This window comes from Stigmatopora nigra, chromosome 19 (genome assembly GCF_051989575.1).
Source record: "Stigmatopora nigra isolate UIUO_SnigA chromosome 19, RoL_Snig_1.1, whole genome shotgun sequence".
In the NCBI taxonomy this organism is placed as follows: domain Eukaryota; kingdom Metazoa; phylum Chordata; class Actinopteri; order Syngnathiformes; family Syngnathidae; genus Stigmatopora; species Stigmatopora nigra.
This window is the reverse complement of record NC_135526.1, coordinates 1,484,375-1,499,430: the sequence shown is the minus strand read 5'-3', so window position 1 is coordinate 1,499,430 and position 15,056 is coordinate 1,484,375. Positions and strand designations below refer to the sequence as shown.

Genomic DNA, 15,056 nt, shown 5'->3' with positions numbered 1-15,056 from the left:
CTATTATTTGTATGGTTGATAGGGTGCCATCTTGTTTTAAAAAAAATGTTCTTTACCCCTTGTTAGAAAGAGAAGATTTTGGAAATATGTTAGGGAAGATATTTATTTGCTCCTCAGGCAATGTTTGTTTATAGGCTTTGAGGGTAAGTATAGTCCACCCAAGATGGTTTAGGTGGCATGTTTTCACGGTTGGGTGACAAAGTAAGCTCGGTAACAGGAAACATGGCCGTCTGTCTAATCCACTTTTCTTTGCGTCTATGCACTAAGGCGGAAAGCATCGATTTTTTTTTATTTTTATTTTTTTGGAAGCACCAAGTTTGGTTGAGCGACCAAGCGAGACAACTTGACAAATGAACTATAGTGCCTTAGAAGATATTGTCATTTTCTCTTCTCAGTGCCATATTGACCATTTACATGAGATTCTTGAAGCATTGGCACTAAACCACTGAAAGTTTGCTTGGCGGGTAGTCCCACAGTAAACTCTTAACACTGTGACGATGACCACATTTTGTTTGTGTGCGTGTATGTCGATACACCAAGAAAAAAAATGGATCTCTTTCTGCCAGTCCATCTTTGATTTGTCATTCCTTTCGTCTGAATAAAGCACCTTAGCACACGTGACTTTTTTTCTCTCTTCTTGTGCTCTTTGTGCTGGAATAAAATGACATCATCGGCGAATGCTGCATAAGACCATCCGCCAGCGCCCCCCCGCTTGGCGCCATCATCGCGCCTCCCCTCCCCGCCTCCCTTCCTCCCTCCCCTCTCGCTCCTTCAGATCCAGCATGCACATCTGGGACGCTATCGATGATGTCATACTTCCTCGCTCCCCCTCTCCAAAACGTTCTGGCCTGACGCCAATCTTCCTTAAGTTAGAATTCGGGCATTTTTTTGGGTCTGTCGGGGTCCAATCTCTCCCCTCCCCGACTGTCTAGCATCTGTTCAAATTAAACGGCGAGTGTTTGTCTGGCCCCGAGTCCCCCTCTCCAGCTCATTGACTGTCCCCATGGCAACAAGCTCATCTGGGGCTTCTGCTCTTCCCCGCTACCTGCTCGCTAAATGTAGAGAGGAGGGGCGGGGAAGCCGGGGGCGCGTGACGATGTTCTCGCATATGGGTGACAGGGAATGTCCCATCCCCGTCACCCCCCAGCCACCCCACCGCCCCGCTGCATGTTGGGTATCTTTGCATGTGGAGCAATTCTAGCCTATTTCAGCTGCTCTGTGAAATGTCATCTTTCATGACCTTGCCAGACAAAGGTCACGGCCACTCTTTAACCTTCATGTACAAGTGAACTGGGATAATTTGCTGGTCAGTCCCCCCCCCATTCTTCCCACCCCCCATTTTTTTGTTTTTTTTAACAAGATCCTGCAACTGGTGATGGAGACTTGCTCGTTTCCAAGGTAATATTTTTTCACACTGGGCTATGAAGTATTATAGCTAAGGCTTAAAGTAAAAAATGAAATTGCAACTTTAGTTAGTGTCTCACTGCATGTATGCTTGATTTAAACTGGTAAATTTAGTTTTTTTTACTTTTGTATCTAAGGTAAGTCTGTTTTAATGCAACTAATGATGATTGATAGATTGGGTTAGATGATTGACAGCAGTCCAAGATGAATCTATTGCTCCCAAAGGGTTAAAAACTCTTTTTTTCCGATTCTGACCTGTACTATTTAACTAAAATCTTTGACTCTGATACTACTGTGTTAATCTAATTAGCATATGAAAAATGGAAAAAGAAAACTTAATTGAATTGAGCTAAATGAAAGCAGAAAGTGACCTTTTGAACCAGCCAGTAGCTTCCGCCACTCTTGCTCCATCACACAGTGAAGGTCAGTCAGTCATGGCGCATTACAGCGGCCAGCTTGACGAACTGCATTTTTTAAAAGCGTCGTCGGGGGTCACGCAGGACGAGACCAAGGTCGTGCGCCGGAGCGTGAGCCAGCTCCAAAGTCCACACTCGTCCGTGATGGCAACTGTATTTAAGATTCATTGCGGCGCGTGATCGATCCTGCCGCACCTACGCGGGAGGCTAAATCAACTGTAATTGACCCCTGCGCGTGCGGCGTTCTTCCCGTCACCTTTCGTCCTCCGTCGGCCTTGCGACACGAACCACGCCCCCCTCTGTCTCGTGCTCCCAGTTTTACAAAGTTGCACACGAATGCATTTTAATCAGCGTTAAGTCTTAATCCGGTCAGGCGTGGCGGGTACCCCGACATATGGTCTAACAAAGCTAATTCGCCGCACATTACAACCTTATTTAAAGTCTGGATGCACAATGGGGGCGGGGCCAGTTGCAGTGTATACATGTCAATTGCTGACTAAATTATTCCCTTGTGACAGATTCTTCATCTCAAATTTCAATGTACTAACACAATAGCAAAGTATGTATTTTTTTTACAAAATGTGCTTGTCAGAGTAGTTTTAAAGTAATGATATTAAACCTTAATGATTAGGGAAAAAATGTTGCTTATCCATTTTTAAAAATGTCCTTTTTGTCTCCCCAGAACAGTCAGAGGCCGAGAGGTCAAACTCCATGGCGGTGGCCGGGGCGGCCATCGGCGCCGTTTTGGCTCTCTTCCTCATGGCCGTCTTCGTCATCGTCCTGGTCACGGCCCGCAAGGCCCCGCCGGCGGCCTTTTCGGACAAAGTGTAAGTCAAAGATATCTGACTCGACTAGAAAAGTAAAATGACGGATGGTCAATAATTCCCCTTGAGCCTGTCAGCGGCTTCTCTCTTGCTGGCTCGTGTTTGTGACAGTACAAAAATGTGCCTCCTGCAATGCTGTAACTAAGTTAACATCTTAAACGTGACTGTCTCTGTGGGATGGCTTTTGAGAAAAACAGTTTTCATAAGATGAAAATATGTAAGCAAAACTCACATTTCATTTTAAATGACCTCCACCTTTTAAGTAAAGTTCTGTGGACTAAGCAGAATTCCAATTGTTAAATTATAGTACAAAGAAGGTTTAAAAGTCCAAATAACGCTCTGTAAAGTCAGAGTCCATACATCATGGTTATACTGCGATAAATGAAGTATTACTGTAATGCAATTGTTATGACTTGACTATTGATTTTTCTGGTGTTTGTGTTCAGGATTGACCTCCCTCCCACGCACAAGCCCCCTCCACCCTACTCTGAGCGAGCGCCGACTCTTCCCCCGGGGGTCCACGCATCCCAAGTGCCTTGGCTGTGTCAGGTAAAGCGCAACCCTTTCGTACCCGGGAATTTGCCACGCAACCTGTTCAACGTTTGCTCACAGGGCGGCGGGGCCGAGAAGCGGACAGTCCCGGCGGTGGCGCTCCCCACCCGACGGAGCCCCGCGCCGAAGTCCCGCTTGGAGTGGGTTTGCCATCAAAGCGGGTCGGAGCGGGTCTTCATCAACCATCGCGAGCACTATGTGTGACGCTATGTGAAGACTCTCAAGAAATACCTGGAAGTATCAGACGCCAAACGCACCTTTTATCTTTCAAGATTTCACTGTTTTTGCGCTATGGGCGGCCATGGATGTGCAATCCCGACAAAGCAAGAGGATCGATTGCACGTCCATTGCCGTCAATGACGTGGAAACGTGATTGTTGCCTTTGACCTCAAAGAATGGAAAAACCACAATAAGCTAATATTTTTGTTTGTTTTGCATTGAGACAATTTGCTGAATTGTGTTGTTTTTTATTACAGAATAGTAGTGGTTGTAGTAGTAGTTGTTCTAATAGTAGTTGTACTAGTATTAGTAGTAGTGGTGGTAGTAGTAGTAGCAGTAGTTGTTCTAATAGTTGTACTCATATTAGTAGTAGTGGTGGTAGTTGTAGTAGTAGTAGTAGTAGTAGCAGTAGTTGTACTAATAGTAGTTCTAGTATTAGTAGTAGTGGTGGTGGTAGTAGTAGCAGTAGATGTTATAATAGTTGTACTCGTATTAGTAGTAGTGGTGGTAGTTGTAGTTGTACCAGTAGTAGTAGACTAACATAGTTCTTGCATACGTTTCAGAATTTTCAGCAGGGTTGTATTATACAATGCATATTCAAGGCAATTTTGTATGAATTAATATTTTTGGACTGATAGCAAAATGGTGCCTTGATAATAGAAAACCATCTCTTTGTTTAGCACAAATAAGTACTTGTCAAAGTATTTTAGCACTGGCATAACTTTGTGTTATGTGTACAAGAAACGGATTGTGTTTCCTAAACAACTGCTGAGATTTATTTACTGGTACTTACTGTGAAAAGATTTAATTGGATTAGACTTTTTGTTCTGTTTTTTTGTGGCTGTTTGACACTGCAAAGTTAATGGTGTAGATTTCAGGTGAATGTCAGGGGGATTATTTGCTTTCTTTTGATATTTTTTGTATGTAGACTAGAGGTGTACTATAAAAATACTGCCGATTATTCCTACCAACAACATAGTACTATTTTGTTGAATGTAGTTTTTGATAGCTGGTTTTCTGGAGTGCATAGCCACCCGAAAATGTCAAATAAACTGCCAATTTAATGTTTTTCCAGGCTTTTTTGTGAGAATAAGACTCCCCTGTGCACTGAGTTTGTTGACATTTTCCTGAGAGAAGGCTGAAGTTTGACTGGAATCTCTTCAACACTAACATCTATTGGCTGCATGAAGAACTACACTAACAGGTGCCTTTATTCTTTTACTCTTTTTGTATTGAGATCATCATACTGAATATACAGAAAATGTCAGACAGAATCAAACAGGACTAGTATTTTTTTGATTTGACTGTTAAGAAGAGAAGGAAGATGGAAGTTTTAGGATATTCTAAAAAAATATATAGTAATTGAATTCAAAAGTTAACTACAGCAACATTTGATGACTGCAGTAATACATCTTTTTATTTACAATACCGAAAAAAACATTCCAGAATAAAGACAAAATATCCATTTACTGCAAAATAGTCCCGACAATCCCAACCCAGATAGTTCTTTATCAAATGTCCTTTTTTATTTAATAAGTTAAAGTTAGATAAAGTTTATTTGTATAAAACAAAATAGTGAACTTCCACATATTTTCCTACCTTGAGTGGAAATAGTAGAGAAGTACTGTTTAATTTACTTCTTCCATTTAGTGTCAAACTGATAAATACAACAGAATGTAGGCTTAAGATTCTTTTGTGGGCCAAAACAATGATATTTTTATAATTGCCACAGTAATATTAGCCTTCCAAAATTATGTTAGTTTGAATACAATGTGCAGTAAACATGACTAAAACAAAACAAAAAATACATTCATTTTTATTTCCAATAGACTGAAACAAAACAAAATTAAGTTTAAAAACAGACAAAATGTCTTTTCTATGAATTAGGATTGACTTTTAGGGCTCGTTTGCAGATTGATTCGGGCGCAAAGCGTAGTTTTGCGTTTTTAACAGGAACAAGGCGCTTGTGTTAAAGTAAAAATAGAGCTGTTGCCGTCCCTGATTAAAGCCAAAGCGTGAAAGGTTTTGCCCACAGAACCAAATTCCTCTCCTCTCCTCTTCTCCTCATCTCCTCACACATCTCCCGCTAATGAATAGCAGCTTTTGTTTGGGCCGTCAGCATCCATTACGTTAGACGCCACTCGCTCCAAAAAGCCGTGTCGCCGTGGACGTTTCGCCGCGTCTCACTTGGCCTTCACTTTCTGCTTGGCGGCGGCGGCTTGCGCTCGAGATGATTGGATTGTGTCACGCACCCCCGCGCACCTGATGGTGTCACATGATAACACTACAGAGTAGTTTCCTCAAAATGTGGCAGCTTAGCAAACGTTAACTCACCAGGTTTTGATTTTCTTCTCCAAAGATTTGTAAGCTCTCACCATCTTTCTTATTCTCACCTAGAGAGAATATTGATAGTGTATTTTTAGTACGTTAGCACCAAATTTGAGGGCCATTATGTGAGATTCTTACCTGCTGTTTTTTGTAGAGCAAAGGAAAGGAAAACAGAGTAATGACAGCTGGAAGACACAACAAAGTGTTAAATTTTCTCATCTTAAATTCAATATTGATGAAGAAGTTAAATATTTCACATAATTTGAGTTTGGACAGAATGTGAAGGCTTTTTATATCCACTACACATATAGTAAAAGACATTCAATAGGTTGGAGTCAAGTACAAAAGGCCTAATTTCAAGTACAATTTTTCTCATTTTAATGTTAAAAATGAAAAATAAACATACATATATTTAATCTTCCTGCAAAAAGAGAAAATAAAATAATTTATATTTGCTTATAGATGCCATAAAATAAGCGCAATTCCTTGTAAATGAAGCTCCTCATCCCAACTCAACCTAGTTTTATTTTAGTTTTTTACCATGCTTTTCTAACAACATATAGTTAATTATACCAGAGAACACCAACTGACCTGCTATGACCAAAGTCAACCCAGTAGTCAGGACGCCGACATATGTCAGCATGTAGAGCAGCAAGACAAACTAATAGGGAAAAAAATAGTATCTAGAAATCTGATTTTATCCAGCACTATCCATGTTATGTTCTAAACTTCCCACTCTAACCTTGAGCGAGTCCAGTATATTTTCAATGAAAAATAGACGTTTAAGCTCAGTGACAGCAAACGCCATCAGTAGCACCGCCTCCTCCACCAGCATCACCATCTCCTTGTCCGTTAGGGAGCCATCATAGTCCAAATATGACCTGGAAATACAGCAGTTCTAGCAAAGTGGAGACTAAATCTAGTTTAAGGCTGGACACTCACTGGAAGGGATGCAAACCCGGGTTGCAACGCAGCAGCTCCAATAGCTTGTAGTAGAAGCGAATGGCAAGGGTGATGCACATCACCCCCAAAGCCATGTGGGAGAGCAGGGTGATGGCGCTCAGCTGGAACAAACTGGCCAGGCACACCACCGAGCCGGTGAACACCAAACCCGTTTTGCATGTGCTCCTCCAGTAGACCAGCTCCGATACTAGAAGAAACCAGCGTAACTCAATCTTTGGACCGTTGCCATAATTTTGTCGCGTATAAGCCGTATTTGTAACACCACAAAAAATCAAGGCTACAGCTTATATGTGCATAAATTAGACTTGACATGCACAAAACTGCCGAGTGACAAAGACTAAATGCAATACAATTCTGCCAATATGCTCATTTATTTCAAAATGGAGAAAAGATAAGATACATTGTGAATCAGTGGCGACTTATACTCGAGAAATTGTCAAATTCTTACGTTTGCCGGCCATTTCGGCGGAGGTCCTGCTCGCTCTTTCCTCCTCCTGGGCTTTGCGGGCTTTGCGGGCTTTTTTTGGCCGGCCCCGCTCGCTCAGCAATATGAGGACCCGGCCCTGGCCTAATTATATCCCGTATCGGAGTGGCAGGCACGCAACGCACACATGCGTGGACAAATTGGCAACTTGAGACGTAAGAGTGGACTCGGCCCTCAGTTCGTAGACACTTGCGTTAGATGGACAATTTGCATCTGTCCTCGCCATTTCAAAGACAAATGTACATACATGAGGGCAACCATTCATTATTTTTGATGGACTATTCATCACTTGTTTTTTCTTATATTGTTCTGTACTTTAAATTTTGAGTAGAAATGGGTATTGGATTAAAATTGTGCGCTGCAAAAGTAGTACTATTACTAAACATCATCTCCGCATGAAAGGGCCAAGTCCGATCAAAATTGGAGTATTTTATTTGCCATCAATCTTCACTTTTCCATTTGTCCTTTCCTCCATCACTTAAAACTGGTGCCATCCAAATGGCTGCCTTTCCCATAATCCATCACTGTGAGCCTATAATCCACTTTTATCAGAGGCGGGTTTACAGAAAAGTGGGCGGCTCCACAATAGCGTTGCCAGTTTAGGCATATTCCCGCGCTCATTTGCGTATATCCCCATGGTTCCCGGGGGGGGGGGGGGGGGGGTGCTGGAGCCCATCCCAGGTAACAAATAGTTTGAACCTTTTCAATGCAGAACTAATTTTCCCATGATTTCACTGCAATGTCTCACAAATTCATTCATTTTGTTCACATCTTATCCTCACAAGGGTCGCAGAGGGTGCTGGAGCTGATTTCAGACACCAGGCAGGGATTGGTGTGGCCAGCCAATCGCAGGACACAAGGAGACAGGACAACCAATCATAGGTAAGGGCATTTTTTAGAGTGTTTAACCAGCTAGGTCAGCATATTTATGAGATGTGAGAAGAAATGGTGATTTGAAGAAAGGCTTTCACGTCGTGACGGTTTCGTCCCGACGTGGCAACCGCGCTTGGCGCTTCCCCACGGGAAGACGCGGCGTTCTGAGATGATAGCGACAGCCAGACCGGAGAGCCTCGGGATTGGTGAGCAGAAATAACCCACCAATGGCAGAGCAGACGGCTCAAACACAACAAGGCAGTGAGAAGTGGGGGTGGAAGGAAAGGATGAAATCGCGCCACGACTCAGCCACCATGGCGGGAGGAGAACGCCAGACGATGCGGCGGATGGGACGACCAGCGGCGGCCTGAGACCGCCAGACCATCATACCGCCAGCCCAAGGATGAGGACGTCCAAAAAGGGAAGCGTGGAGATGCCCGCCTTCGTCAGGCAGCTGGTCAAAGAGACGGAGAAGAGGGTCAGCTCTTTCTTCAAGGGGGGCCGGGGAGGAGCCGCCGAGGGGGAGCCCCCCGTCCACGGGGACAAGGACAAGGAGGAGGCTTTGCTCCCCAGCCCCTACCTGGACAGGCCCGTGCTGGACAAGCTGTGTGAGGAGGGATGCGTCCGCTGGGGGGTCACCTACGCCCTGGCTAGCATGCAAGGATGGAGGGCCAGCATGGAGGACTACCACAACTGCGTGCCTCAGCTCGGAGGGGAGCTGGCCGACTGGAGCTTCTTCGCCGTCTTTGACGGGCACGCCGGCGCTGCTGTGGCGAGGCACTGCTCGCAGCATCTTCTGGGACACGTCTTGGCCACGGGTGAGTGAATGTTATTGATCTATTTCAAGTGGGCTGGGCCCTTTTAGATATAATATTTAGTTTTTTTTTTTAATAAATGGATTTAAATAACTGGATTAAAAGTCCTGAATATTCCGTTTTTTTATAGATCTAATACAATATTTATTTTAGCTTTTTCCTATATATTTTTAGATTTTACTAAATTAATTTTGAGCTAAAAACACAAGAAATTGATTTACAAAAAATGATGCAGCAGGCCAGATTTGCTAAAAATTACCATAATAAAAACACAGGAAAAATGACAACACATACAGGGCGTAATTTGCTGGGTGTCACAACACTACTCATCACATGGCTGAAATTCCGTTTGTCACACAACAGTTGCCTTCACAGAGCTGCAAAAATTCATCAGTCCAAATTATCAACTCTAGTCAATCTGCAGTTTCTCTACTTAAAATACAATGCCGTCTACACGGACATTGTCTCCCGCAGGCGGCCTGGGCCCCGAGGACGATCCGGAAAGAGTCACGGGCGCCCTGACGGAGGGCTTCTTACAAACGGACAAGCACCTCCACGGCGTGGCCCGCCGAGAAGGCTGGGAACGAGGCGGCACCACGGCGGTGACCGCCCTGCTCTCGCCCTACAACATCTACCTGGCCAACTGCGGCGACTCCAGAGCCGTCCTGTGCCGCTCGGCTCAGGTGGGCTTCTCCACCGAGGACCACAAACCTTACAGCCCGTTGGAGAAGGAGCGCATCGAGCGCGCCGGTGGGTCTGTCTCCCTGCAACGCATCAACGGCTCCCTGGCCGTCTCCCGGGCCTTGGGCGACTTTGGCTACAAGGCGGCGGAGAACCGCCCCCCGCAGCAGCAGATGGTGTCGCCCGAACCCGAGGTCAGCGTGTTGGGACGCTCGCCGGCCGACGAGTTCCTGGTGCTGGCTTGCGACGGCGTGTGGGACGCCATCGGCAACGAGGAGCTCTGCGCTTTCGTCAGGAATCGGCTCCTCGTCTGCACTGACCTCAGGGACGTCTGCGCCCAGGTTGTTGACCTCTGCCTCTATAAGGTCAGAATCCCCTGCCTCAAAAATGTCTTTTAAAGGGACAGATGAGCAGTACTTTGTATAATGAGCATCCTCTTGATTGCAGGGAAGCCTGGACAACATCAGCATCATTCTGCTTTGCTTCCCTGGCGCCCCCCAACTCTCCACTGAGGCGTTACACCATGAGGCCGAGCTGGAGGATCTGCTAGAGTCCAAAGTAGCAGGTAAGGCAGGACGAACACCACCGGTGTCAAAGTGGTGGTCCCGGGGGCCAAATCTGGCCCGCCGCATCATTTTGTGTGGCCCGAGAAAGTAAATAAGTGATGATTTTCTGTTTTAGGATCAAATTGAAATGAAGAGTTTACTGTTGCCTTCTTCACAGAAATTTATGAGGAGCTATGTGGCAGAGGGGAAGATCCGGATTTGCTGGCTGTCCTGACCATTCTGGCGTCTGAGGTCATCCCGGGGTTACCACCGGGCGGTGGCATACAGAGCAAGTAAGAGTCACTGTGCGTCGTGTTTCCATTTGAATTTGATTGCTTCTAATTTACAACGTTCCAGAACCTTTTTTGCAACTTTGCAAATATCGTAAGTAGAGCGTACTTTATATGTAAATTCCCTAATCCGAGGTGGGCAGGTTTCTAAGAGCGAATCTTGAAACATGATTTCGTAGCATGGATCTTTTTTGTATCTATAGTCACTCATTTGCATATAAAAATAAATTGTAACCCGAAAAAAATCGTACCTAGAGGCATTTGTAAGTAGAGGTATTTTTTTTCTCTTCAATATAAGGTCCAGTAAAACTTCATGTATTTCATTACAGAAGGAACTGCATTATTTCGGCTTACTACCAACAGAGAGAATTGCACAATCCTTCAGTACCACATGTAAGTATCACGCAAATCAAAACATTTTCAGCAAAATAAAACACAATCTGACATTCTTTTTGTTTCGGAACGTCCAACCAGGGTATGGAAGGTTCCTGAAGAGACTCTTTGGATGGCGGTATTGTGAGTCCTGTCAATTTCAAGTCTTTTATTCAACCCTCCGGATAACAAAAGGGATGTCGTGTCTGTTTACATCGTCCTAGCGAGCGCCACCTTGTGGTAACAAATGCAATGCAACTGTAGTTTTGAGTCAATCCCAATACCTTCTATATTTGTATAATGATATAGGCTGATATTTTGTAAGAATTATTACTCAGCGACATTGACCCAGCAACAAAATCTGCCTCGTAATCACAGATGACGAAAAAACTCCAAAGTTTGTCAAAAACCAACATCAGCAACTGTGAAATAAGCCGAGCGGAACAGAATGTATTTTTAGGAGGGAAGAAGGCAAGTTCAGGTTGAAGTGAAAATGCACAATGGGATGGAGTCTCCTTGAGAATGTCCAAATTAGGGCTGCCACTATCCATTCGTTGACAATTCTTTTTTGAGGTCGTATATCACATTTTTACTCTTTAAACTTTTAGCTGCAGAGGTGCATTGGGATCAAAAACTGCACTAAGAAAACTTGGATAAATGTATTTTTCGTATTAGCCAACAAAAGCACAATGAAGAATATATATATATGTATTTGTTATTTTTTATTTGAACATAGTTTAAAGTAGATATAGTTAAATGGAGAACAACAACAGGCGAAATAGTCACCTGGTAATGTCATGTTTACAGTTTTTTGCGGATAACTATAGCCTTAAAAAATGATTTTCAGTTGTCAGAGGGTAAAAAAAATAAATAAACCTAACATAAATCACACTTAATAAAAACAGGGTGTAACTTATAGTCCGGAAAATGTCGTATTTGTATTTATGATCCTTTTCCAAATATATGGCATCCCATTTAAGATCCATTCATGATAAAGATATCTGATGACAGAAATCAACAATAGTAAGTATTCATATTTTATTTTTTGTAATAAATAAGAATTTTACATTTGTCAAATTTAAAATTATATATAATATACCAAAACAGGTTATATTTATATATTGTTTTCTTTTTCTTAATATAGTATATTTTAACTCTGTTAATGCTAAATCAATACACATTAGTAAGTAGTAGTAGTTTTATTTCTTTAATATTGGCAATTAGGAGGTTCAAAACAGGGGTTTTTAACTCTTGAAAATGAATTGACTGTTTATATTTTTTTAAATAAATTACTAGGCGTGGCAGCCCAAATAAATTTGGCACATATTTCCAATTTGTTACTTTTATTACCCAGTTTACCTCAAAACATTACAATTCAGGGGAATGAGTCATGAGCCACAATCAAATACAATATAACTTATGATACCATATAGTAACACATGATACCATCTATTTAATGAAAACATTGTCAGTATTTTGCACGTCAAGTGTATTTTTGTTGATGCACGTTATGGGGAAATCGCCATTAATGTCTTTTGTCATGACGCAATTTTGTCATGTATACAAGTCAATAAAAACCATTTGAATTGATTTGGTCCAGCGAGAATGTTCCCTGGCCGTCAAATAGTTCCGATGGAAGACGGGTTGGTGGCGCCTTTTGTGGAGGAGTCGCTGGCTGCCTCTTAAGTCATCAGCGCTCTGCCGACAAGTGCTCCTCGACGGCCGCTTTCATCCAAAGACAATCACTTGAGGTCGGTGAACCCGTCTTGATTGTGACGTCCGATTCTTTGCACCACTTCTTTTCTTAAGCAAAATGCCAGCAATTTTTTAAGTGTATTTTTATGGTTAGTCTGTTATTTTTGCCAGGATATAGCGCTAGAAATCTTCACATTTTTCTGGTTTGGACATTTGAGCTATTAGAAGCGAAAACTGTAACAGTTTAAGTACATCAATATAGTGTCATAGTAAGTAGTATATAATATTGAAGTGTGCTGCAAATAGTGTTTTGATGCATTACCATATCATTTTCCTTTTATTTGAAAGTAAATTTCTGGAAAGAGTTTTTATCAGTCCAATTATTATAACTTTAAATCAAAAAGGGAGAATGAGATGATTAAAAAAAGACAATATTCACCATTAAGAAGCTAAAAAACTAAAATGACTTGAACTGTGTTAATATTTGATTCCAATTCTCTATGTTGTTTTTTTTTAAGACAAAAAGCCTTACTATACTATGTCATTTTTTTTAAAGAAAAATTCCCCATGCTGACAAAGTAGATTGATGTCGTCCAATGTCCACGTGCACCGCTACCTGTCAAAACTGGTTTCCTGCAGCCGGTTTTCCATAATGGCCAGTGCCCCGACTCCCACCCCACGAGAAAACCTGTTCTGATGCACACTTTCACTCAACTGCTTCTCCAGCAACGCCAAGGACACCTTGTTGGACACCACCAACTCATTAACACATCTCATTTCCCCCGAGAGCCGGCGCCCCAGGTACGCCGTCTCCGGCGATCCGGGCCCGACGGCGTTGCGCTTGGATCGATTCGCCGAAGCGACGCGGCGTTTCCGTCTCCCGCGGCGGCGTTCCCCGCCATAGCAGATCTTCTCCAGGATCCAGTTGAGCGTCTGCTTGATGACGATGGAAATGACGTTGAAGAGCGAGTAGATGCAACACACCCCCGCCAGGATGAAGAAGCAATTCCCCAGTCGGTAGGCTTCTTGAGAGCTGTAATTTTGCCTCTGGCTGCTCACCAGGTCGCCAAATCCGATGGTGCTGAAGACCACGAAGCAGAAGTACAGGGAATCCACGTAGCTCCACTTTTCCATGGAAGAGTAGAGAGTGGAAGCTCCACAGGCGACCACAGCCGAGGCCACTCCCAGAATCAGCATCACGTAATAGACGGAAGGTTTCCAGCCTTCCAGGCCGTCCCGTCCCTCGGACTCGGCGGCGGCCTGGGCGGAGGCGGAGCTCCACAGGCGACGTTGGTGACACCAGCGCATGATGTAAGCCAGTGTGGTGATGATCCTCTCCAAGAAGAGGTTGAAGAAGAGAATGGTGGAGGCGCAGCCAATCAGGCCGTAGAAGATGAGGAAGATCTTTCCCCAAACGGTGACTGGTGTTGTCATGCCGAAGCCTGGGAATATCAAGATTGGTCGCTCACGGTGAAAACACTTTTTTTTTTGTTTTATGTACACTACACTGACAAAAATCTGATTTTTTTTTTTTACTACAATGACAAAAATCTCAATTTTCTTTTTAGGGTAGAGGCCCCAAGAAGATTCTCCCCTACTGGCTTGATGAAGGTAATGTCCTTTACTTGAAATGAAATGTGCTCCACTTTCCATCAATGGCATTCAATCTGTTGACTTGTGCCATTGACGGCTATAAAAGTCCAAATTTCCTGAATATGGGATAAATAAAGTTATCCGTAATCCACAAATATTTTACCATTTAACGTAAGAAAATGATCTAAAAGTGCATTTTTTCCAAATAGCACCCACAATCAACTATTTGTCCAATCTTTTTCAGACGTTCAAAAAGATGGGATGATGCCATGGACCAAAACCAAAGACACACCAAATAGCGTTCCAGAAAAATGCCAAGCTTACCTATAGTGGAGACCACGGTGGCCACGAAGTAGAAGGCTCCAGAAAAGTCCCAGCGTGGCCTCAACGCGTCTACCCGCACGCCGGCGCCGTTGGCGTCCTCGTAGTGCCGTAGGAGGCCTCGCAGGGCAGCTGGGTCGACGCCGTATCGTTGCGTAAAGTTGGCCAGCTGCCGCGTCCACAGGCGCCGGGCGCGAAGCTCGAAGGGGCGTTCCAGGGCGGAGAAAATGGCGGCTCCGCACACCAGGTAGAGAAGAATCAGGGCGGCCAGGAGGAAGAAACGAGCGTTGTCCACCGTGATGGGCGTCTTCCTCCGAGCCATGACTAACTAACTACACGCAAACATCAATTTTAAAGTACATTCATGGCCAATTTATTCATATACAAATCACATATTTCCTTAGAAATGATCCTCTAATTTTATCAAGTAGCTGGGATATCAGAGAAAAAGAGCCATACTATCATTTTGGATGAATTCACAAAAAATGCCATTCATATGCAAGCAGTGTAAATGAAGGACAGCTTTTAAAGTGTGAGGACACAAAATACAAAGTATTAAAAGGATTTGTACCTTAGCAGGTAGGCAGCAGTTTTCCTCTTCGCATGCACGACGGCTGTTCATCCGCTGAATGACGACCACCAGCAAGAATAAGAAAGCCCCTTCACTTTTCTTTTCTTTTT

The 15,056-nt window shown here is 43.5% G+C and overlaps 4 protein-coding genes across 4 annotated transcripts; 2 read left to right on the top strand and 2 right to left on the bottom strand.

Annotated features, from left to right (window-relative positions):
• The first annotated feature begins 888 nt into the window (after positions 1-888).
• Positions 889-3,452, top strand: LOC144212633 (uncharacterized). Its single transcript, XM_077740664.1, has 3 exons — positions 889-1,398; positions 2,503-2,647; positions 3,091-3,452. Exons 2-3 carry the CDS (start codon positions 2,532-2,534, stop codon positions 3,398-3,400), a joined length of 426 nt encoding a protein of 141 aa, XP_077596790.1. The 5' UTR covers positions 889-1,398; positions 2,503-2,531; the 3' UTR covers positions 3,401-3,452.
• A 1,429-nt stretch (positions 3,453-4,881) lies between these two features.
• On the bottom strand, positions 4,882-7,762 carry rtn2b (reticulon 2b). The gene is made up of 7 exons (XM_077740978.1): positions 7,155-7,762; positions 6,686-6,893; positions 6,486-6,624; positions 6,335-6,404; positions 5,882-5,928; positions 5,750-5,808; positions 4,882-5,677 (listed from the first exon to the last, which is right to left on the bottom strand). Exons 1-7 carry the CDS (start codon positions 7,165-7,167, stop codon positions 5,599-5,601), a joined length of 615 nt encoding a protein of 204 aa, XP_077597104.1. The 5' UTR covers positions 7,168-7,762; the 3' UTR covers positions 4,882-5,598.
• A 226-nt stretch (positions 7,763-7,988) lies between these two features.
• Positions 7,989-11,792, top strand: ppm1nb (protein phosphatase, Mg2+/Mn2+ dependent, 1Nb (putative)). Its single transcript, XM_077740661.1, has 6 exons — positions 7,989-8,881; positions 9,353-9,924; positions 10,007-10,124; positions 10,283-10,397; positions 10,724-10,787; positions 10,869-11,792. The coding sequence occupies exons 1-6, from the start codon at positions 8,467-8,469 to the stop codon at positions 10,884-10,886; spliced, it is 1,302 nt and encodes a 433-aa protein (XP_077596787.1). The 5' UTR covers positions 7,989-8,466; the 3' UTR covers positions 10,887-11,792.
• A 1,243-nt stretch (positions 11,793-13,035) lies between these two features.
• kcnk12l (potassium channel, subfamily K, member 12 like) lies at positions 13,036-14,971 on the bottom strand. Its single transcript, XM_077740872.1, has 3 exons — positions 14,947-14,971; positions 14,379-14,707; positions 13,036-13,903 (listed from the first exon to the last, which is right to left on the bottom strand). The coding sequence occupies exons 2-3, from the start codon at positions 14,695-14,697 to the stop codon at positions 13,074-13,076; spliced, it is 1,149 nt and encodes a 382-aa protein (XP_077596998.1). The 5' UTR covers positions 14,698-14,707; positions 14,947-14,971; the 3' UTR covers positions 13,036-13,073.
• Positions 14,972-15,056: the final 85 nt, after the last annotated feature.